Source organism: Centroberyx affinis, unplaced genomic scaffold, assembly GCF_046629955.1.
Source record: "Centroberyx affinis isolate AG114_WGS23_722 - 3 ecotype Tasmania unplaced genomic scaffold, CSIRO-AGI_Caff_v1 ptg000863l_1, whole genome shotgun sequence".
Classification (NCBI taxonomy): domain Eukaryota; kingdom Metazoa; phylum Chordata; class Actinopteri; order Beryciformes; family Berycidae; genus Centroberyx; species Centroberyx affinis.
In genome coordinates this window covers 40,071-64,131 of record NW_027279457.1, presented here as the reverse complement: position 1 = coordinate 64,131, position 24,061 = coordinate 40,071, and the positions used below count along the sequence as shown (strand labels likewise).

The following is a 24,061-nucleotide window of genomic DNA, read 5'->3' as shown; positions in this document are numbered from 1 at the left end:
TCTTCTCTCCTCCCCTCCTCTCCCCTTCTCTTCTCTTCTCTTCTCTTCTCTTCTCTTCTCTTCTCTTCAAACATTAATATGTTAGGAGAATCCAGGCTACCTTTCAAAAGCTTAAACCTCAGTCAGTGTGTGTGTGTGTGTGTGTTAGGTAAGTGTGGATGGACAGGTCATTAGGGAGTTGGCTGTGTTTAGGATGGGAAATGGGGGACAGCTCTTAAAACCCCATGGCAGTGGGCTAGTTTTGTGTGTGTGTGTGTGTGTGTGTGTGTGTGTGTGTGTGTGTGTGTGTGTGTGAGACACTGAAGCTTTGAGGTGGGTGCTGTGTGTGCCGTTGGCTGTGTGTTCTTGAGGACTTCCAGCTCATCCTTCTCTCTCTCTCTCTCTCTCTCTCTCTCTCTCTCATTCTTCCTCCCTTTCCCTCAATCTTTCACTTAATCTCTTTCCATTTCCACTCTTCCTTCACTTAGCTTTTCTCTAATTCCCTCATTTTCTTTATGGCTGTTTCTCTAATTCATTTAAATTCCACATTTCTTACACACACACACACACACACACGCACGCACACACACATTTTACACACTCTAATACAATATTCACTTTGTCTCGCTAAAGGGGGGAGCACTTGAAAACACAAACACGCACATCAGTGTCCTATTTTGATCAGATTGCATTAGCTGTGTGAGTGAAAGGGGTTTGTTTGTTTTCCTTTACACACAGTGAATTAATGAGTTTGTTTTCTCAGTCGGCGTTGCCCAGATGCCGTTATATAGCCGGGGTTAGTAGTTGTGTTTAGGCGGAGCGGGGTAATCTGTCACCGGGACTCTGCTGGAGACGCTGGTGGGGCTGCTGGTATGTAGGGCGTCTCCTTTTCATCCTTTCATCTCTCAGCCCATTCCCCTCTTTCTCTATTCATTTTCATCTCTCACACTCTCCATTTCCCCTTTTGCATTCCCTCACTCTCTCTCTCTCTCTCTCTCTCTCTCTCTCCCTCTCTCTCAGTTTAAGTACTCCCAGACGTCTGGAGTGATCTAAAAGCCAGCAAAGGAGAGAAAAAAATGGAAAAAACAAAACAAAACAAAAAAAAACAAAAAACAAAAGGGAGAAAGTTGAAGGTTTAGAAACCAGGCCAACTGGCGTGTCAGAGAAATGCTCTTCTTACTGCTTATGATGTATATAAGCTACAATGCTGGGAAATATTGGACAAAGAGGGACAGAGGGTGTTCGGGTTTTAGTGTTTTCCTAATGCTTGACATGTGTTTGAATTTCAGATGTTTGTGTAAGTTTTTAATATACAGTCAAGGGGGTGTTTAGGCTGCGAGCTCGACGGTCGATAGTCTGAGTTCACATGAAAAATATTCCAAATAAATCCACTCGCAAAAAACAGAAAAATCTGGGAACACCTGCTCTTTTCATGAAATAAACCGATCAATCGGTCAATCGCGCTGAAAGCTGTGATTCTTTAATTGATTTCAGCTAAAAAAGATCCACTTCAGTGAAGGAGAGATGGAGATGAAGGAGAGGAGACAGACTGGAGAAAGATTTTTAAGCCTTACTGCAAAAAGGAAGCACAAGCCAATGTTAGAGGGATGTTTTGTAATGTTTTTACACTAATATGTGTCCCACTGATCCACTGGGACAGCCTCAAATTGGAGTCTTTTTAATCAGTATCACTACACTCTTTAAAAGGTTGCATATGAATGTAGGTTGTGTTTTGAACATCAAAGTAAAACCAAACCAGTGATTTTATTGACTTAATTCCATATTATATATATAATTGATATATAATATATGTTGTGTTTATAGGTGGCTCAAATGTGTGTTGTCCCATACAAGACACACACACACATGTAGCCTACTTACATGAGTGGAAACTACAGAGACACAGTGAGTGGCTCTCTGTCTGGTATGTAGACCTGCTGACAGAGGAAACACTCCATGTTTCTGACACCATGGGCATGATGTGAGGTGAAGGGGTGTGTGTGTGTGTGTGTGTGTGAGAGAGAGAGAGAGACAGAGAGAGAGATAGATAGAGTGAGCGTGAGAAAGAAAGAAATACAGAGAGAGAGAGAGAGAGAGAGAGAAAGAGAAATGTGTAGGTTATTGTGTTTAATCTGTACATCTGTGTGTGTTGAGCTATTATTGTGTGCGTGTTTGTAGTTTGTGCGTTTGTGGGTGTGTGTGTGCGCGTGTGTGTGAGAGAGAGAGAGCGAGAGAAAGAGAAAGAGAGAGAGAGTTCATGTGTCTGATGTAGACATCTGTGTGTGTAGTTGTGTTTGAACTAAAGTGGTACATTTGTGCCTGTGTTTGAACAGTAGCGCATTTGTGTGTGTGTCTGTGTGTGTGTGTGTGTGTGTGTGTACGCATGTGTGTGTGCGCATGTGCATCTGTGTGTGAGAAAGAGAGAGAGAAAGTTATTGCTTCTGATGTAGACATCTGTGTGTGCTGAGGTGTTAGTGTGTTTGTGTGTTTGAATGGAAGTGGTGTGTGTGTGTGTGTGTGTGTGTATGTGAAAAAAGAGAGAGAGAAAGAGAGGGAGAGCAAGAGAGAGAGAGAGCTATTGCATCTGATGTCTGTCTGTGCCGAGGTGTTAGTGTGTAGGTGTGTTGGAACACAGGTTGTGTGTTTGTGTGTGTGTGTGTGTGTGTGTGTGTGTGTGTGTGTGTGTGTGTGACAGAGTGAGATTCATTGCATCTGATCGAGTCATCTGTCTGCGCTGAGCTATTAGTGTGCGCGCGCGTGTATGTGTGTGTGTGTGTGTGTGTGTGACAAAAGACAGAGATTCATCGCGTCTGATGTAGACATCTGTGTGTGCCGAGGTGTCGTGTGTGTCGAGTCGACGGCATCTCTGATGTGACAACTCTGGCCAGATCACAGATGGAGGGATTAGAGAGAGAGAGAGAGAGAGAGAGAGAGAGAGAGAGAGAGAGGGAGAGACTACAGTAAAGGTGTGAGAGATGGAGAGCTGGAAAAAGGATTGAGATAAAGAAAGAGCGACAGATCAGAGAGCACAGATGGAGAGGAAACTGGGGTGAGAACAAAGAAGGGGTCAGGAGTGTCTGAGGGAAAAGAGAGAGGAAAAAATGAGTAAAAGAGAAAGAAAGAAAGAAAGAAAGAAAGAAAGACAGAAAGCTAACACAGCATTAGAAAGGCATAAGCAGACACTGACATTTGGACAAAACCTCTCTGTGCTTCACTGTTTCTGTCTAGACTTTGAATCACAACCCCGGTTCTTACTGTCTCTTCTTATGAAGGAAATTAGATTATAGGTGAGTTTGCGGCTCATTTCTTGGCAGAGTGGATTGGACATGAACCCAGACCGGTTGGTGGTTCAGTCAACACAAAGTAGAAGCAGGTGGCATCGGGACCACAACACCATCTGTTGAATTGTAACAGGAAGTTGTAACAGGAACTGGAAATTGTTCAAGAAATTAAAATATTTAAGCTGGGTGTATTTTGAGTTAACAAAGAGGATGTCACCTCCATTCTCCCCTAAATACCAAATTTAGCTCCCGTGTGACCCCACATGACCTTTTACCTTTATCCACAGGAAGGCTTTCTATCTATGGCCAGAAATCTTGTGTCTCAGTTATTGGGGATGGAGACGCTTTTTTCTGTTGCAGCCCTACATTTTTTTTTATTAAGACAGTGTGTCATTTTACATAAAGGATAAGGATTTTTTATTGTCATTCCAGAACATGTTGTACATGAAAGGGAACAAAATTAGGTACTCAGGTTCAGGTAATAGCAATAATAAAATCAACGAGAAAGCACACAATAAAAACAACATTATAAAAATAAGTAAATAAATATATAAATATAAGTATAAATATAAAGTGAGCAATGTGTGAGGATAGGAATAAGACTGTAAAAATCTGAAAGATAAACAAGGTGCCAAGTGGGCCCAAATTGCAACATGCCCTGATATGAAACAATAGTAAGCAGCAAATTGTTCAGTGAGAAACAGCAATTGTTCAGTGTGATTTGCAGGATTTTCAGTCTTAAACTGTAGAATAAATAAAATAAATAATAATAAAAATAATACAAATTACCTATAGTGCACCTATAGAACCAACCTCTTAAAAGTTCATATACTCTAAATAGCTAGTAAGAGTGGACAGGATCCGGATAGAATCCTCTAGGCTACATCAGGGGCGAGCTGTGACATAAAACCAACGCCCCCTAATGACCTTTTAAGGTCCAAGAACAGATTGATTAACCCCTACAGGATTCAGCAGGGCTAAGCTTTAACATATCCATCTAAACACTGCATGAATCAGTCTGTACCGGCCTCTACAAGGCTCAACTGCTTAACCCAGGGGCTGAGCTGTGAATCAAAACAAGCGCCCCCTAAAGCCTGCCTGTGAGATCCAGTTCGGCATCACAGGCGTCAACATGGATCAGCAGGTTGAGGCTGAATATAAGAGAATGTGAAGGAAAAAGAAAGAGACAGAGGGAGAAAGAGGGAGAGAAGACTAGATCCATGAAAGAGAGGGAACGTCAATGAATTTCAAAGAGAGAGAGAGAGAGAGAGAGGAAGAGAGAGGGAAAGAGAAAGAGAGTTAAAGACCCATGAATGAAAGGAAATGATGGATCCGTAAAAGAGAGAGGCAAGAGGGAATGTAAGAGAGAGATAGAGAGAGAGAGAGAGAGAGAGAGAGAAAAGAAAGAAAATGAGAGTTGAGAATGAAATGAGAATTAGAGAAAAGCTAAGTGAAGGAAGAGTGGAAATGGAAAGACATTAAGTGAAAGATCGAGGGAAAGGGAGGAAGAATGAGAGAGAGAGAGAGAGAGAGAGAGAGAATGGAGAGAGGAAAGAGCGAGCATTAGATGGAGATGGAAATACCAATGGAGGGCGGATAAAAAGAGGTCATGATAGCGTGGTGGAGAGAGATAAATGGATGCAAAAAGAAGAGAGAGGGGGCAAGAGAATGAAAGGAAGGAAAGGAATGACAGGAGGTTGAAAGAGTGGAGAGAAAGATGAGAGACAGACAGACAGACAGATAAAAGGAAGAGGAAGCGAAGGATGAGAGAGACTAACCTGGAGGCTGGAAGACAGTGGCTCCTTTGAGAGGCGAAGGTGGAGGGTTCGAGTCCCAACAATGTGGCTTTGACCATCTGTCATGTAGATTAGTGCTCCTCTTACACACAGGGAGGCGTGTGTGTGTGTGTGTGTGTGTGTGAGAGAGAGAGAGAGAGAGAGAAAGAGAGATGGAGAGAGAAACAGACAGAGAACTGCTTTGTGTATGTGTATGTAAATGTGTACATGTGTGCATGTGTGTGTGTGTGTGTGTAGGTGTGTGTGTGTGTGTGTGTGTGTGTGTGTGTGTGTGTGTGTGCATAGTGGGAGTATCCTGTGTCTGTGTCTTAGTGAAGTCTTTGCTGCCAGAGCTCAGTCCAAGAGTGGAAGTGTGTGAAGAGCCAAAACCGCGTGTGTATGTGTGTGTGTGTGTGTGTGTGTGTGTGTGTGTACTTACATATGTGGAGATGTGTCAGTTTGTGTGTTTGTATGCATGCCTGTGGGGCATGTGTGTGTGTGTGTGTGTGTGTGTGTCCCCGCAGCGATGGACGTTGTTTTAACATGAGCATTACAAATCACAGCAGTCGCCCCTCACCATGGGGGGGTTTGGGGTTGGGGGGGTTGGGGGTGGGGGGTTCAGGCTCTGTAAAACTATTTATCTAAACTTTCTACACTCTGCCCCACCCTGAAGATGTAGACCCCCGCCTCCCGTTCCTCAAGCGGGCCGTCCCACCCTCTGTTCTGTTACTGTCTGTTCTGCTCTGCTCTGTTCTGTTCTACTTAATTCAGCTCCGTTTCTGCTTTTAACACTCTGACCCCGAGAGCTGAAAGCAACAAAAACTGAGTTGTGTTTTGTCGCTGCATGTGTGTCTCTGACCGCCCAGAAAACATTTTGACATTGAGTAGATGCCGATACGATGACCTGCTGCACCAGCGTTGAAAACCAGTGGTGTAGTGGCAAACATCATCTTAAAGTTGGGTATTTCCTTTAACCCCTATTCCACTTTTCTATCGTTTTTACCACATAGAGAGGGCGGGTGCAGTATGTCAGACTCGCAGCCTTGTTTCCAAAAAGATATCCAGAGAGAGCTCATCATTCACTGTTGCTTAGAATTTATTGCAGAAATAAACTTACAGTAATACAAAAATAAGATGCAGTTGTTTCAGTGTCCTTAATTGATAAACCGTAGCGTTGCAGATGCCATTCACCAGCAGACGCGTTCAGAGCTGAGGCTGAGGTCAAAGACGGTATCTGCTGTAACCCGCTTTCTCCCCCGCCATGCGCCATGCCCACCAACTTATAGGAACGCCCTCACCACCTGTGGAGGGTGCACACTTTACTTGCCAACTTAAGTATAGTAAAAAACAAAATCAGTAAATTCATAAATAGAAATAAACTTAAATGCGGCTCCTACAAGTGGAAATGCAGCCTTGACGTGAAAGTTGAGATGTAGCTGCTACCTGCATCTGTTGTGAAGTCAGCATCTGAATATCTTTCTGTTATCAGTTCTGAACAGTTTGCAAAGCTGCATTTTTACCGTACCATGATATCACTGTGTGAACATTTTATACTCCTTTGGGTCGATGTTGAACTTGGCCTCCTCCATCTGATGCATTCTGGTCTGTGGTGTTGAAGCGATAGATGCCTTGCCAGTGGTTTGAAGTGTTGCTGTTTCAACCCTCCTCCTCCTCCATCCTCCTCTCACAGCATCCCTCCATCACCCTCCCTCTCTTAGTTAGGTAAACATCTTCAGCTCCGCTCTTGTGTTGTTTCACTGGAGACAGTGAAGGAATAGCAGACAGTACAGTACTACACAGTACATCTGGACCTGCTTGGAGCAAATTTAGTTTATTTTAGTTTAGTTCATTAGTTTATTTGTAAGGGACAAGTACTGTAGAAATAACATTGACAGTCGCAAGAGCATTGGCCGATGTGCTGTACCTGTGTATATAGCCTAGCTATATAGACTCAGACTCAGACTACCATTAAATTTACATAGAATGGAAATTCGTTGAAATTCTTTGGCACTGGCATAAAAAACAACGGACACCATACACAACAATACACAATAATTATACATTAAGGTAGGGTAGAATCTTAAAGTGACTGAGTGGCAAGTGGCAGTAATAAAAGTGATGAGTGGGTTGTTCTTCTACTGGCTTGTAAGTTCGTTCTAACCATCACAACAATGCATAATACACAGCAGTACTTAATAATACACAAATACATGTACATTAAAAATAAGTAGCTCATTTCCAACACTCGTCCCTCGATGGGCATTAAAAGTTTACATCATTTCATTTTAAAATCAAACATGTAATGACAGAAAGAAAAAACACAACAGCAAATAACAAAATAACAAAAAATGTTTACAGAATATGCAAATGAAGGATCATTACAAGAGGAATTATTTGGAAAATCCAATGTTTCAAGCACACAGTCACACACACACAAACCCACACAGAGACGAAGAGGGTTCTCCTTGTGTCTCCGTGTCTTTCCATGTCATTGCAGTGTCCTACTACTTTGGCATTTTGGCTCAGAACCAGTGAGATGTGATAGAGAAAGAGGCCAGAGGTGATGGGAACCCTCTTTAGGGCAGGAGGGAAGACATTACATGTCACACACACTGAGGTGTCACCCCCCACCACCACAGGAGAAATCAATTAGTTCCACTAGAGCTGCTGACAAGAGGAGCCGAGTACAACAGCCTCTACTGTGGACTGATGCATCCATTAGACAGACGCACACACACACAGCTGACACACACACAGCTGACACACACACACACACACACACACACACACACACACACAGCTGACACACACACACACACACACAGCATACAACACACAGAAAACAGGCACTCGTGCATACACAGCGGTACCAGTGCACACACACACGTTCACATGCTTGCATATATTTACAAACACAAAACACACAGTCTCAAACATGCATGCGCACAATCACATGTACTCATGTACATGTTTGTAACACACACACACACACACACACACACACACACACACAGGAGCTCATAGATCAGTCTTTCTGTTGATTACATTGCAGTTAAATGATACCTTAGACAATGCCCTATTCAGACCAGTGTGTGCGTGTGAGTGTGCGTGTGCGTGTGCGTGTGTGTGTGCGTGTGCGTGTGCGTGTGCGTGTGCGTGTGCGTGTGCATACCCATGTGCATGCGTGTGTGAGAGTGTGCATTGTGTGTGTAAACTATGATGGAGTGTTGCCTACTACTGTGTGTTGCAACCAGCTGTCTTAGGAGCCTGCCAATGTTTGCACTTACTGTAATTTACTGCAGAAAGAGCATCAGAGTGATAGTTTTAATGGCGTTCATCTGTGTGATGCAGAAACCTTATATCTTCAAGTTTGCCATTTTTGTTAAACATCAAATGTTTCATAACTTTGGGAAGTGAATGACGGTAAAATGATAAATATATAAAGAATTTGTCAATTTAAATGATCAGTTGGTTTTGACTTTATTGAGAAAGAAAGTTTCTTCTGGACACCAATGGAATGGAAATGTGTGTGTGCTTGCACTTGGCTGCATTCAATAGCATGTGTGTGTGTGTGTGTGTGTGTGTGTGTGTGTGTGTGTGTTGTGTGTGTGTGTGTGTGTGTGTGTGTGTGTGTGTGTGTGAGGCCAGCAGATTTTTGGATGAAGTGTTTGGGCCGAAGGCTCATGAGGGCCAACGGAAGAAGTTTATGGTGGTTTGGAAGGCCTTGGATGAGTGATGGAGGGAGAGAGGAGACAGGAAGGGAAAGAGAAAGAGAGAGAGAGATGGAGGATGAGGGTGAGAGGAAAAGGAGTGAGGGAGGATGAGAGTAGAAGAAGGTGAAGAGAGAGAGGGGGAGAGGAGCGACCTCCTGCTTTCCGAGGAGAGAGAAATGTGGAGAGGATTGATGAGTGAACAGGAGGAAGGATGAGGATAATGTGAGAAAAAGGAGAAAAAGTGGGAGACATCAAATTTACTGTGACTTCTCAGGCCAGTTTCTGAGAAGAAGGGAGGGAGGGAGGAAGAGATCAAGAGAGGAAATGAGAGAGGGATGAGGTGAAGGAGGCTAAGAGAGTGAGGAGGAAAGCAAGGGGTTTATGAGAAGTGAGGTTTGTTACGGATTCTTTTGGAGGAAAGAGAGAGAGGGAGAGAGAGAGGTGTGGTGTGGCTGAGTAATGGAGGAAGATAGGGATATAAAGGGAGAAGAAAGGATAAAAGTGCGAGAGAGAAAGATGAATAGAGAGAGAGCAGCGGAGTGTCAGCAAGGGAGTGAGAGAGGAAGATAAAGAGAGAAGAGGAGGGGGGGGTGGGGGCGGGGGGTGAATGGAAGGGGGGGGGATAGATGATGAAATGAGGAAGGGGGAGAGGCAGAGGAGGGTGAGGGTGATGAGGTAACACCCTGAGCTGTGTTTTGATTGGCCCAGCAGGGAAGATCGGGTAACAACAACTCTGATAGGCATCCTGAGACGAGAGGGAGAGAAGCCCTTGATGTGGTGTGTGTGTGTGTGTGTGTGGGTGTGGGTGGAGAGAGAGAGGAGAGAGAGAGAGAGAGAGAGGTTTGCATTTATACATTCCTTTTCTGTTTCTTTGTTTGTGACTTTATTTACTTCATAGTATGTTCAGCCGTTTCTGCTTATCTATAGGGTCAGGGTTAGTGTGTTTATGTGTACTGTACTGTATATGAAGTATTCTATTACAAAATGCTATATATCCATTTTGGGAAAAAAGCCATTACTTGAAGATCATCATTCAGAAAAAGTCTCATAACTTTGTCCTATCATTTTGTTGGAGTAGTTTCACTTTTTTCAAATGGTGGATGTCTCATTTTAGAAGCAAACTCTTCATATACTGTGTGTGTGTGTGTGTGTGTGTGTGTGTGTGTGTGTGTGGTGTGTGTCTGTCTGTCTGTCTCTCTCCATTACATAGGTTTTGACAGTGTGAAATTTTTATCAGTGATGACTTCAGAAGCCAAATTTTGCATATGTACAAGTTTTGTATGTATAGGTGTGTATTAACTTATTGCATGTGCATGACAATACAATACATGCATGTTCTCTAGACACACAATAGCACTATGCACAAGCAGTGTGTGAACATATACAAGCTCTGTGGGCTTGTTTTCCTGGATTTCACATCATTACTGTGTGTGTGACTGCATGTGTGTGAGTGAAATTGATATATGTGTACATGGACGTACACGGCAAGGACACACAGTGTTTATGTGTATACTCGCTGTGTGTGTGTGTGTATCTTGCTTCCCATGGCTTTATCACATTATCATGTGTCTGAGTGCTAAATATTTGAGCTGCGTGGGTAAACTGACATCTAGAGTGAGGCACAGGAACAGGTTGGCAGGAAATCCCAGGATTTAATCCGTCATGGGGCATCTGGCCTGTTTGTGCTATCTGTGCCAGGACAGTCCCCCCGTGAGTTTAAATGATGAAAATATAGAGGCTTCGCCGTTGTGTTACTTATCTCCTAGCAACCGTTTCCATCATGGAGGTCCAGTGGAGAATTGGCTGTGCAGAAATGATAAGGCTAAATATATAACAACCTGGTTAGAAAGAGAGAGATACCCAAAAAAGATTGTTGTGGTGTGGGTGTGGATCAGTTTTGTAATGTTATAAGTATAAGTGAATAATCTCATGAGGTAGATTTGAAAATTTAATTTAGGTCACAGTGACACAGCAAACTGTTCTGTTTTCAGTTGTAACTTGAGAAGAGTCAGCTCACTTAACCTGAACAAACGGCAGTTTTTTGGCTTTGTTACCTAGCTAACTATCCAGCAGGATTTAGCAAAGCAACCAATGTTGATGTTAAGATGCAACTACTAACCACTACTAACGCTAGCTTCTGTTAGATTAGCGAGTGCACAAATCAGATGTGTTTACAACCAGATTTAAGAAGTAATAACAAGCTAAACAAAAAATCAGTGATGAAATGGTCAGTTCCTAATCAAAAACAGCACAGAAATGAACGACGTCTGTTCAATTCTTTTGAGATTGCCAAGTTGTACGTTTAGAAACGCAAGAAGAAACTACATTTGCTGAAGTTTTGAAGTTGTACAGTACATTCTATATGCCATTTCTGTGGTTAATATACATGAATAAACCACGTCTTCTCTTTGGTATTTAGAGTTTCTACAGAACAACACTTGCCATTCAAATATATAGATATGGAGGGGCTACAGCACTGACCTCCTCTCAGCAGTATACCTCCTCCTCATCAACTAGACAACGGGAGGAGACGAGGGAGAGGAGGAAGGAGGGAGGAGAGGAGGGAGTGGTGAGAGGAGGAGAAGTGATGTGAGTTGACTTGTGTGAGCAGCAGATTCCACACATACTTGGCACGCTGCAGCAATATACAGCAGCTATCCAACGATGTCCTGGAAGTCTGTTAGCAGCATAGTGAGTCTAATTAATCTTTATTTGTTTGTGAGTGTGTGTGTGTGTGTGTGTGTGTGTGTGTGTGTGGAAACAGGGTAACAGGAGTGAATGACTCAGATCCAGCAAGTGTCCAGCACAAAGGGGTGTTGTGTGTGTGTGTGTGTGTGTGTGTGTGTTTCTGGTATGGGTTTTGTGGTCCAGGGGGTCTAATAGGCTTCAGATGTGTTCCTCTCTCCCAGCAAGTCTCTACAATAAACACTGATACTACTGTGTGTGTGTGTGTTTGTGGTTTGTGTGTGTGTGTGTGTGTGTGTGTGTGTGTGTGTGTGTGTGTGTGTGTGTGTGTGTGTGTGTGTGTGCGCGCATGCGTGTGTGTGTGTCAGTCTGCAGCTTTCTGCAGCTTAACACAGCTTACACACTGCCTGGGCCCCAATTTGTACATTAGAGATGTCAGCATGAGATTTGGGAGTCCACTTTTTTTTACTCTCCTTTTACTCTACTCCATTCCTCTCTTTCTCTATTAATTTTCATCTCTCACACTCTCTATTTCCCCTTTTGCATTCTCTCTCTCTCTCTCTCTCTCTCTCTCTCTCTCTAGCCTACCTCTCTTGATGGAGAGTTATATATTCATCCTTTATTACTACACATGGCCCTGAAAAGGGAAGACAGAAAAAGCTGTGGTGGAGATATCAGGCTTTGCAAATGATGTTGAGTTTTTTCCAAATCACATCTACCATTCTGTAGCCATGGATACAGTATATTATCAGCTTCCTTTGGTTCTCCATTGGAATAATGAGCAGTTTTGGTCCTGTTTGTGTAGGAGCACAACAGCCTCCCTACTGGCACCCTTTGAAAGTGTGTCATTACTAAATATAGCATATGGACAAGAATCTTACCACCATGTTTCTGCTTTACCTGTACTGACCTGAACTGCATAGAACGTCATGGAAAAACACACCAGACTGCCAGTGTGGTTACGGCATGGTAGCGGCACCGTTTTGCAGTTTTGTAGTTTTGCTGCCTAGATACAAAAAGCAACATTATACAAATTGCTGATAAAATTCTGCAGTTAAAGACTTCATACCCCCTATTTGGGTATTATTTGAGGCAAAAGTAAGATCAGTTCAGGCAATAATTTATACTGCATGTGGTTAAACTGCATTCTAAGACTGCCAGGTAAGCTATAACTTCTTCCTTTTACACAGTAGTTGTTGTAGGATGAAAATCATGTTTCTCTAAAAAGTCAGCTTTTCATGAATTCATGAAACAGCCTCATTTTCAGCTTTACAACCATGGGGTTTTTGTAATTTTATCAGGGGTTTTGATTAGGTTTCATCGGCCCTAGAGTCATGAAACTTGCTCTACTTACAAAAGACCATATAAAAAAAAAAAATAAAAAAAAAATATGTGAATCACCAAAACTGCATTTTAAAGCTTCCATGTCTGACGTCTGACTCTTGGTTTTGACAGACACCAGCATATGGCTCAGCTGACTAAGCGGAAAATTGGCAATGTAAACAAATCTCAAAATAAATTTTTGATTTAATATCTTTTGTAGTTTTGGCGGTTGACACTGCGCCATGCGATAGCTGAGGTTTGACACGCACAGTGGAACCAGATGCTGTTTTGTGTGTCGCTCCGGTTTGGCAGGCTGCTGTTTGTCAATGCAGCGTCGGCTGGCTGCTTATAGGGAAATGAGACACATTGAAGACAGATGTAGCAGTTTCTATAGATACTGTTAGGAATTTGGTAGATGTATAGGGTACAGTTTAAAGACAGAAGAGGGATAAGGAGAGAGAGATGAGAAAGAGGGAGGGAGATGGCAAGAGAAAGAAGGAGAGAGGGAGGAAAACAGATGGACAGGGACCGAGATGAAAGGGAAGACATATTTAAAAGAGACTTCCAGAGAGAAAAATAACACCGCAGAGGAAGTCAGAGATGAATAGACAGAGGCAGAGAGAGGTTAGGATGGATAGACAGAAGAGGGAGAGAGAAACCGAGAGGTAGAGAGAGGTTAAGACAGATGAACGGAAGGGGGAGAGGCAGAGAGGTGAAGATGGATAGACAGAAGGAGAGAAAGGTGAGACAGTGGTGTGGTTTCCACAGCGAGGCGACAGGCTGCTAGAGTGATAACAAGCTACAGATGGAAGCTGTTAGCTCACCTTTCTCCTGTTTGTGTTCTTTTATGTGTGTATATGGATGTAGTGTTGTGGTTGCATTTTTGTGTGAGATCTGTGCATACTTTTGAGCGATTTACGAGAGAAAAAGGGAGAGAGGGAGAGGAGAGAGAGAAAGAGACATCAGACAGGAATGCGCTGTTGACGTGCTTCCAGGCCTGTCTGTGTTTGTGTGTATGTGTAAGGGAAAAAAAAATAGAAGATAGAAGAAGAGAGACAGCTTGAGCTTGATAGAGGGAGTCGGGGAGATAAATCTGCTCCTTCATCTCAGGGCGCAGGTCCAGTAAATTGTGGTTTCAGGGATGAAATGTCTTCCACAACATAAATTATAATCAAACTGGCACTGCCAAAAAGGCAAACGCTAGCACACGTCTGCACTCTTTCCTGTGGTTTTATACCGCTGACACAAATGCTGTAATGATGTGAGATGCTGAAATTCAAGCTGGTACAACTTCCAAGCTGCACCAGGCAAGTGGCAGCAAGAGATAACATTTGAATATTTGAAGGTTTGAAGGACTTCATTACCCAGAAATTGTGCAATGCGGTGTCCGTAAATTGCCCAATCCTTGGACCTACCTTTCTTGTTCTTAGTGGGTGTGGAGATACTGAAAACAGTATTTTCATACAGCAGGTTCAGCCATCATTGCTGAGTCCAGCTTTCTCTGGATGGAGTGCTTACTACGTGCTGTTTCAGATAAAGTTTTGTATTTCACTCGATTTTCATTTTTCTGCCAGTGACCATACCTGACTACGGTGGCCCTGAGGGTCAAAACACAACAACATTTCACAAAACACAATGACATTTCACAAAACACGACATTTCACAAAACACAACAACATTTCACAAGACATGACAACGTTTCAGAAAACACAACAAAATTTCACAAAACATTTCACAAAACACAACAAAATTTCACAAAACATTTCACAAACACAACAACATTTCACAAAACACGACATTTCACGAAACACGACATTTCACAAGACACAACAACATTTCACAAGACACAACAACATTTCAGAAAACACAACAAAATTTCACAAGACACAACAACATTTTAGAAAACACAACATTTCACAAAACACAACGACATTTCAGAAAACACAACAACATTTCACAAAACACAACGACATTTCACAAAACACAACATTTCACAAAACAGAGATGGAACACTCTTCTCTGTTGCAGCCCCAGTTTGTGTTTTACTCTGATAAAACAGGTGTACTTTTACCTAAAAAAAAATCTTGCCCAGTGCAGATTTAAATGCACAGGGCTTTGACTGCGTTTCCCACAGTGTGACTGAAAATACTAAGTAGAATATTTGGTAGCTATGCCCTACTAACCCGACAGTATCTATCCTCCACAATCCTCCCTGTCAAAACACAGAGGTGCGGCCTGAATATTAAATCTCAGCCTAATAGCTATCTGCTCAAGGGTTCAACACACAAAGACACACACACACACACATAAATGAATGCATACACTCATACATGCATGCAAAACCACATGCTCGTCCAATCACACACACTCGCACACACACACACACACACGCACAGTTTCTTGTCATTCCTCATCACTCACTCTCCACCCCAGCCTGAGGTCATCCCAGTACTTGGAGCTGTGTGGAAAAAGCTGAACCTGTGGAGACAGACAGACAGTCAGCAGCAGGATAAAGAGTTGTTGGGCTGCTTTGTATGTCCTGCTGATGAATTGTGTCATGAAAACACTGATTACACATTCCTGTTGAAATATCCAGCCTCCGAGTCCAGGTATACATCTGCTGGTCTGTGACGGTATCAGTGCGAGGGTGCAGTTTATGTTTAGATTGGATTAAGTGATGACTGATCTTATTATGTACTGATCTGTCTGAGATCAAGATAGCAACCCTGTATTATTGTTCATTTGTTTTGTTGTGTTTTATTATCCTGTGCATTTGCTTTTTTCTTTTTGACTGTCTTGTAGTAGAAAGTTTTGATAGTATATCAGTTCTGTTTGTAACCCCGTACCCAAACTAAGCTCCGTATCCCTATAGCATCCAACATCCACCACACTGGTAAATTATTTTATTCTTTTTCTCTATTTATTTTTCACATTTTTGTTCATATTTGGTTTTTTTATTTCATTGCTTATATTTTATTTATCCTCTAACATTTTTTTGATAGGTGCTCTATAAATAAAGGTTATTATTTTAAGTGTTACATCTATATTTTAGTTTATAAGTGTTGATTGCCGTGTTTTTATGCCTCTATCATGTGTTGTGTTTTGTAAAATCAGACTGCTGAAAGAGAGATATACGTTATGTCTGCCTGTCTCTCTGTTCATTTGCATGTGTTGTCCCCTCTTACAAATCTGTAAAATGGAATTACACTTTCAGCGATTGCTTCTATGTCTGATTGTCAGTTGAATAACTTTATTGGCATGTGTTTTCATCAGAAAAAAAACAATGCCAAAGCAGTTTACAAAATGTCCATTTTCAAAAACCTAGCAGGAACGTTTATACATTCAAATCATGCTGAGATGATAAATCATTTGGTATGAAAACATGTCCATATGATAGCACATAATCACCAACATCTAATATAAAACAGTTCCGAAGTTTGTCTCCCGCTCTGTCTGTCGCTGCCTCATCATTATTTTCCCTGTTTGCCTTGCCAATCCCTATAAATCCATAGACATCACTATACTCTCTCTCTATCTTGTGGCTTTCTCTGCCTGTCTCTCTTCCCGCTCATTATTTTCTGAGTCTTACCAATCGCTAAAAGCCATGATGCCCCCTCTCTCTCTCTGTCTCTCTCTCTCTCGCTCTCTCTCTCTAACTTTCTCGAACTCTCGACCTCTCTCCCTGATGTGTATCTCCTCATTATTTTCTCTGTGTGTCTCTTGCCAGCTGCGCTAAATCTTTATACCCAGTCTTTCTATAAAGTTATCCCCCAGATATTTGTCTTCAAATAGCCTTTTACAAAAACATTAAACAGGCTTCCATATTGGTTGGCCTCAGCGGAGGACTTTGCTTCACCAGACCCGTATTACAGCACCAGTGGGTTCGGCTTGTGCCACCACTGATTGCCCATTCATTCTGGTTTAGATTTGGCTACTATAAAGGCCCAATTAGGGAATATATAGAGGGAAAATACACTAAAGTGTTAAACTTCTCTCTTAAAAGTTCCTTCTGCGCTGGTAATGAGGGCGATCTAGGGTGAGGTGGTTTGAATGTATGTGTGTGTGTGTGTGTGTGTATGTGTGTGTGAGTGTGTAGGCAAAGTGAGAGAGTGAAACGAGAGTTAAGAATGACTGCGACTTCTCTAACACCATGCATGTATGTGTGTGTACAGTATGTCTGTGTGCGTGTGTGCGTGTGTGTGTGTGTGTGTGTGTGTGTAGGTGCCCATCTGTTCGTGGGTGTCTGAGAAATGGAGAGCTCAAAAAAGAGAGACAAATAAAGTGTGTGTGCATATGCATGTCTAAGTCTATGTGTGTATGTGTGTGTGTGAGTGTGTGTGTGTGTGTGTGTCTGCAGGGCCTCAGTGATGTACAAGGTGTCACTGGTACAGAGGGGCCCTTGTGCTGGTCCTGTGAGTGATGAGTGACTGAGGCTTCTCCTCGTTGCGTGTGTGTGTGTGTGTGTGTGTGTGTTTTAGAAAATGGAGACTGCAAAAAAGAGAGAGAGGAAGAACCAGTGTGAGAGAGGAGTGATGAGAGATACGTGGAGAACCTATTCAGCTGAAAGACGACTCCGCTGAGACTTACACATACCAGTGATGTCCTCTAACATCCATATTTCTCTCTTCATCTCTTTCAGTTAGAGAGAGAGAGAGAGGGAGAGAGAGAGAGAGAGAGCAGCAAGATGATATAGAGGAAGAGACAGGTGGGAAAAGAGAGGAGAGGGAGAGAAAAATAAATGAGGGGTGCTTTGTGTGAGAGAGAGTTTGAACACTAGTTTGAAGTTGTGCTCATATGTGAATGTAAGGGAGAGAGAGAGGTTGAGAAGAAGCGAGCTGGTGGATGTGTTAGAGTGTGTGTGTGTGTGTGTGTGTGTGTGTGTGTGTGTGTGTGTGTGTGTGTGTGTATGTTCATCTAGACACCCTGCGTCTAGATGAACTTGAGTTCAACCCACTCCTGCAGAGTCATTGCATCAACCTTTTGACTTTGAAGCTGCTGCCAGATGAGAGTGCAGAGCCAGGTGTAGGCTGGTGGGTACAGATGTAGCCCTGCACTCCCACTATTACATGCTCGCTTTTTATGGGAATGTGCATCAGTGTGTGCATGTGAGTGTGTGCTCACTATCCCATGGGATACTTAACAGTTGTGGTTTTCAACAAGTTTAGCATCACTGGATCCAAATGGTTAATTTGCCATGAGGTTGTGACCCAATATATCAAACAATATGATATTTACAGAATGCAGACTTGTATGGGTAAAGTAATAATCTGTGACATTTTCATGTAAATAAATGTCAGTTTTGCTACTCTCTTTTGCCGATTGATATAATACAACAGCGATTCAGTTTATACCCAATTCATGAAAGCATTTACATTTACTGTTCTAAACACCCGGTGTTTGGTAAGTCTTTCCCAGAAAAAAATCCTCTGTCGCACAAGAAGTGATGCGTTTTATGTTATTGGCAGCAGGAAAAGCGGTTTGTTTGGAAAAACAAACATAAGAAGTACTGGGTGGTTAGCATGAGCAGCAACAGCCACAATGGCTGAACAAACAAAAAAGAAAAGAGTGCCACCTAAAGAATCTCAAACTTCACCAACAGAATCTCAGAATAGCCCACAGCCTAGATCTGGGTCCTGACTAACCATTTGAGAAACACTGTTTACAGCAAGCAAAAGATACCAAAGCTGTTACGCAAATGGAAAACACACAGTGACCTCTCTTGTCATGGCGTTAAGTCTTTCTGCACAGTGACAACTTCATTACTGAGTCAGATGTGCCGTTCCACCCGAACTGGCTTTAATCTTCATTGCTCATGTCACACCACACACACATCAGGGTGGCTGTAGGGCCGAGCCAGGCGGTCCACACCAGAACCTCAGGATCACAGTCTGAGTCTCTCTTCTGTTCTAGAACTCTCTACTGTCCCAGAACTTTTTCAGAACTCCCGACTGTCCCGGAAATCTCTAATCTTCTAGAATTCTCTACTGTTCTAGAACTCTCTGCTGTCCCAGAATTCTCTACTGTCCCAGAGCTATCTACTGTTCCAGAACTCTCTACTGTCCCAGAATTCTATACTGTCCCAGAGTTATCTATGTCACAGAACTCTCTACTGTTCCAGAACTCTCTACTCGTCTAGAACTCTCTACTGCCCCAGAGCTATCTATTGTCACAGAACTCTCTGTTCCAGAACTCTCTACTGTCTGAGAACTCTCTACTATTTTACAACTCTCTCCTGTCCTGCCCCAGAACTCTCTACTGTTCTAGAACTCTCCACTGTTCCAAAACTCTCTACTGCTCTAGAACTATACTGTCCCAGAACTCTCTACTGTTCTAAGACTCTCTACTGATCTAGAACTCTCTACTGTTCTAGAGGCTCCTTTGATCCAAACTGGGGGTCACACACAGAAAAACATGCTGTATGTAAATGTTAGCATATGTGTGCATGCACAAACACCTACGCACACACACGTGCATACATGCACACATATACGTATGCACACACACCCATACACACAGAAAGAGCCACAGCATACAGATACACATGCAGGCAGGCACAATCTCACACACACACACACACACACACACACACACGCATACATGCACGCACACACAAACACACACACGCAGTGGGAGTCTGACCACAGAGCAACCCTTGCACAGAAACAATAAGAAACAGATCTGTTTGGGCTTTCATCATAAGCCTCTTTTTTGAACACACACTGAGCAAATCTATGGTAATTTACCATAATGATTTAGGTTTTATTGATATGGCATTAAGTTGTTTTTTTCCTTTCATGTCTTTTATTTCTTTTTCCTTCTCTTTTGCTGTGTGCTGTTTATCCCACATTCCCTTGTTCTTAATCCCTTACTCTTAATATGTTTAGTTTTACTTGAGATTTAATCTCTATGTTTAGTTTCAGTCTGCAATCGGTCTTCTGACTTGTATGTTCTGCTGCTTTGATTTTATGCTTTATTCTTAATGGGCAATGTCTTTGAGTACCATGGAAAGTGTGCAAATAAAATATCTAATTAAATATCTCTTTCTCTTTCTCCCTTCTTCCCCCCCTCTTTCCTCTTTCCACAATCTTCCTCTCTCTTTTCCTCTCTTCCATCTCCTTTTCTTTCTCCTCCGTCTCATCCTATACTACTGTCTCTCTTAAATTGTCTTTCTATATCTTTCTCTCCCCCTTTTTTTTCTTTCCATCTCTCGTTCATCACCACCCCCGTCCCTTTGCCTCCTCTCTCTGCAGACCTGCTGTCCACCAACAGGTCGTCTATCTTCAGCGGTCACCATGGCCAGCTCTCCCTAACCGCTGTCTTCCTGGACGAGTACCATGACCGCCTCTTCCTGGGAGGGAAGGATGTTCTCTACTCTCTCACACTGGGACCTGTCAGCACCGAGTCCAAAGAGGTAAGGTTTTTTTTTTGAGAAAGTAAATATTGTCAGTTAGAGTTTGGCCATTGCCGTTTCAGTGGCATCCATGTTAGTTCCACAGTACTGCCAAGGCCTATACGTATGTTCCGGCCATCTGGGTGCTTGCAGGCAGGGTTGGTAGTAACAGAATCCTTGCATCCTTACATCCTTACATTTTGAAAGTACAAAATTTAGCTGTATTCGATTATGTTACCTTAAAAAGTAGAATGTACTCTGATTACAGATACTTGTGAAAAATGAAGATGAATACTTTTGGCATAAGGCCATTTAAATAGTGGCAGGTGTTCTGCATCGTTATGAAATGTTGCACAGAAGAAAATGTGTTTGTATGCAAACTTGAAATAAATTTTAATGTCTCAAATATGGCAAATTAATCTTACTGAAAGCAATCAGAATACATAACTGATTTTGGGTAATTCCTTGGACTACTATACTGGTCTTGATGAGGTAACAAGTTACTGTAATGGTTTACATGTTAGGGTTAGGGTAACCTACCAAACCCTGTTTGTGGGTTACAGTTACATCTGGAGACAGCCAAATATGCAAAAACTAGCAGGTTCTGTATAACATCATGGCAGACAAGCAAAAATACAACTTAATGTTTAAATTTACTGGAGGCCCCCAGACAATTTAAAAAACATGTGGTTTAGGAATCTACAAATATGTACTGTGCTGCCGTGTTTGTTTCCTGTTTCACTTTTTGTTCTTTTTTTGTGTATCTGTTGTTCTTTCCTATAGTTTGGATATGTAACTGCCTTCATTTCACATGTCGTCTTTCATAAACTTCATCTCAAATGTTTTTGAGGATGCACAGTAAAATCTATGAATCACCTTGGGATTGACTACTTCACAACAGATTGACTGTGTAACAAAACACACTGCTCTGTATTCCCTCTCAGTCTGATGATTGATATAAAAGATCTGAAACAGTCTCCATTTATCATTCCTTTTTGATTTAACTTACATAAATAGTCTATTGATTCTGCAGTTTCCAGTAAGTACAAGAATATGATGTATGACCTTGTGAGATTGGCTTGTTCCTTTGTTTTTCTGTTTTTCTGCACATTCCCCTCTTGCAGAACACCTGGAAAAGCAATCTGTCATAAATGAACCATAAATCTATTCACTCAGGCCTGAACTGCCGTTTTATTTCATATTCCTGCTAGTGTATCATTAGCGAAAATTGTTGTATCTCAAAGAGTGATCAAAGTGTCATCAAAAATAAGAGCTTTGCCACAAAGAGCTGCTACCTAGCTTTTAGATGGCAGTTAAAATGAATCAATGACACGCCTTGTTTATGGGGTAAATTTACACCTACTGCCCAATTTACAAAAAACATAATTGCTTTATTTGAGTATTTTTCTGGATAAATACTCTTACTGGAGTAAAATGTGACTGAAGCAGCAGTACTATTTCAGTTCTCTTGCCTCCTCTGGCTCCAGTTCCTTAAACTGAGTCTTTCTAACTTGAACTCCAGTCAGTAGAGTCTTGTGTCTTCCTTTGCCAAAACATTTGTACGATCTTGTTGCCCTTCCCAGTGCAGGAACACCTGTAAAAGCGCAGCTAGTCGTAAATCAACCTTGTTTTTCCATGTATGTCACCTTTAATCTACACATCATCAATTTGTCAGTAAAGCCTTGTCAAATAGAGTGCTTTGTCTGCGAGAGTTACAGTTACTTTGGCTCACCGGAAAGACAAGAGAAATGAATCACGATCCATTAACTGTACTGCAACCGATTTCCACTGTCGTCCAACACTGTGCATCTGGCTAACATGGAGAGAGAGGGAGAGAGAGAATAGGCAGAGGGATGAGAGAGGAAGAGAGAGAGTGGAGGATAGATAGGAGATTCAGTTAGAAATGACTAATGTCTAAGTCTGCTTCCACTAAGCTGTGTTATCACAGGCAGCATCAGGAAGGCTCTACTGTTAAAAAGCAGTCAATATCTCTACAATAGATGATGATGTCTGAAACAGCATTAGCATTTCGCCAACCAAGGATTTCAGTTGTCTACTATAATTTAATACATATCTGTTATATGTGTTTGTTATTAATCATTTTGCAAAAGGAGATGTCAGTTTCTTTTTTATTTTTTCTTCTTTTATTTTCAAACAGCAAATCATTCATTTCAGAACTTCAAATAAAGTTTAGCCATTTTGGGAAGAAATAAAACTGTTACCTGAAGTCAGGCACTCAATATTACAAAAATACAACTGATTATATCTGCTTAAGTGTTTCTATATGTAAGCAAACATCTTTAGTGTTGGTCATTATTCTGTTAGTCTCATGGTGGGTTTTATTTTTGGAATGAAACTCTGCATTTCAAAGTGTTTGGGTAGCCATAAAGAAGGATCATTACTTTGAATTAGCTCATATATCACTGTGCTGAAATCTAACTTCTTTAGAGTTCATATTATATAAACCAGTTATATATACAGCCATATATTACATCAATGTATATGTATATATAATATGTATATATTTACCACAGCTGGATGTAATTTCACCCTGGTTAATCACTGAAAAGTAATTTGTTAGTTCCAATATGAATAGCAGAAATGATATTTTCCCTGATACCTCTGACTTTTATAAACAAGTTAGCATACAATCCCACTCATGTTTTGGGTGATAATGGCTGATCAAAATATTCACAAATATGCAGGTGACTTATTGAATCATGTTGCATTGCAGAGTCATTTCAATAAAGAGTGTGATACAGTTTAGTTTATTACTGCTGTGCTTTTGTGGGACTCTACCATAAGTCAAGAAGACCAGATATGTTAACGATTATAGAAAGAAAAAAAAAAAACATGTGTATCTCATTTTAGAGTGGAATTTACATTTGAGATCATTTATTTACTACAGCCGTATGTGTAGATATGAATTTTGCTGTGATTTGTGGGGTTATGGACTTCTATCTTTTGAGTTATTATATATTTTTGAGTTATATTTTCTGAGGTTTCAGGGAGTTTACGTTGGAAGGCTTCGACACCGGGGCCACAAGTGGTTTTAAATTAAAACTCCAAATCATCTACATGTGTATCTGCAGAGGAATAGCTTTGGGAAAATATGCAGCACATTTTTATTCATATTTCACTCCCCAGTAGGGTGCACAGTGGGTTTTGTGCTCTATTCAACTGGTTTCTAGTCAGCACAGAACAAAGATAACTCCCTTTAAAATAGAAGTCCCAGGCGTGCTGTACCTCCGTATGCAGAAAAGAGCAGGAGTGTGTGCATGTGTGAGCTTGTGTGTGTGTGTGTGTACTTGAATGCATGTGTGTGTGTGTGTGTGTGCTTGCGTGGGGGGTCGAAGAGCCTACGATGAGTGAAAGGAGAGTTTAAGTAAATAGAGAGCCAGATCTCGCCCACCTTATCCTCTCTTTAATTCTCCCTCATCCCACTCGCAGCCTCCTCTCATTCCTCTCATTTCTTGGCTGCTGATCACAAATAAAGCTTGATGATCCTCTTCCCTCACGCCTCTAAATCTTTACAGTAAATGTGTAATGGAGACAGGTTGTTGGAAGCTCTTCGCGGTGTAATGCCCATGCCTCTTCCGGAGCCACCCAGCCAGCCATTGTGAAATCTATCAGTGGAGCCACTCTGCCAGCGCAATGAAAGAAAGGTTTATAAGATGCACACGTCCGCCAAATATTCCATAAACCGGGGCTGAAAAGAAGAGAAGGGAAAGAAAAAACAACTTGAATGAAGGCAAAAGGTGTTTTCCTTCACACAAGGAGTTATCAGCCCTAGCAGACATTTGGACGTTGAATAGATGTTGATACAACGGCCTGCACCAATGCTGAAAACCTGTAAGAATAGCATCTAAATTTGAGATGACGCCCGTAGTCGTCCATAGCTGCTACCTGCATCAT

At 41.8% G+C, this 24,061-nt stretch overlaps 1 protein-coding gene across 1 annotated transcript in view; it reads left to right on the top strand.

The window, feature by feature from the left end:
* LOC139645448 (semaphorin-3G-like) overlaps positions 1-24,061 on the top strand; it is a gene marked incomplete at its 3' end in the record, with an annotated part of 62,574 nt that overhangs the window by 3,742 nt on the left and 34,771 nt on the right. The window contains exon 2 of the mRNA XM_071521162.1: positions 20,007-20,167. Within this exon, the coding sequence (XP_071377263.1) occupies positions 20,007-20,167 (161 nt within the window). The remainder of the gene's footprint in view (positions 1-20,006; positions 20,168-24,061) is intronic.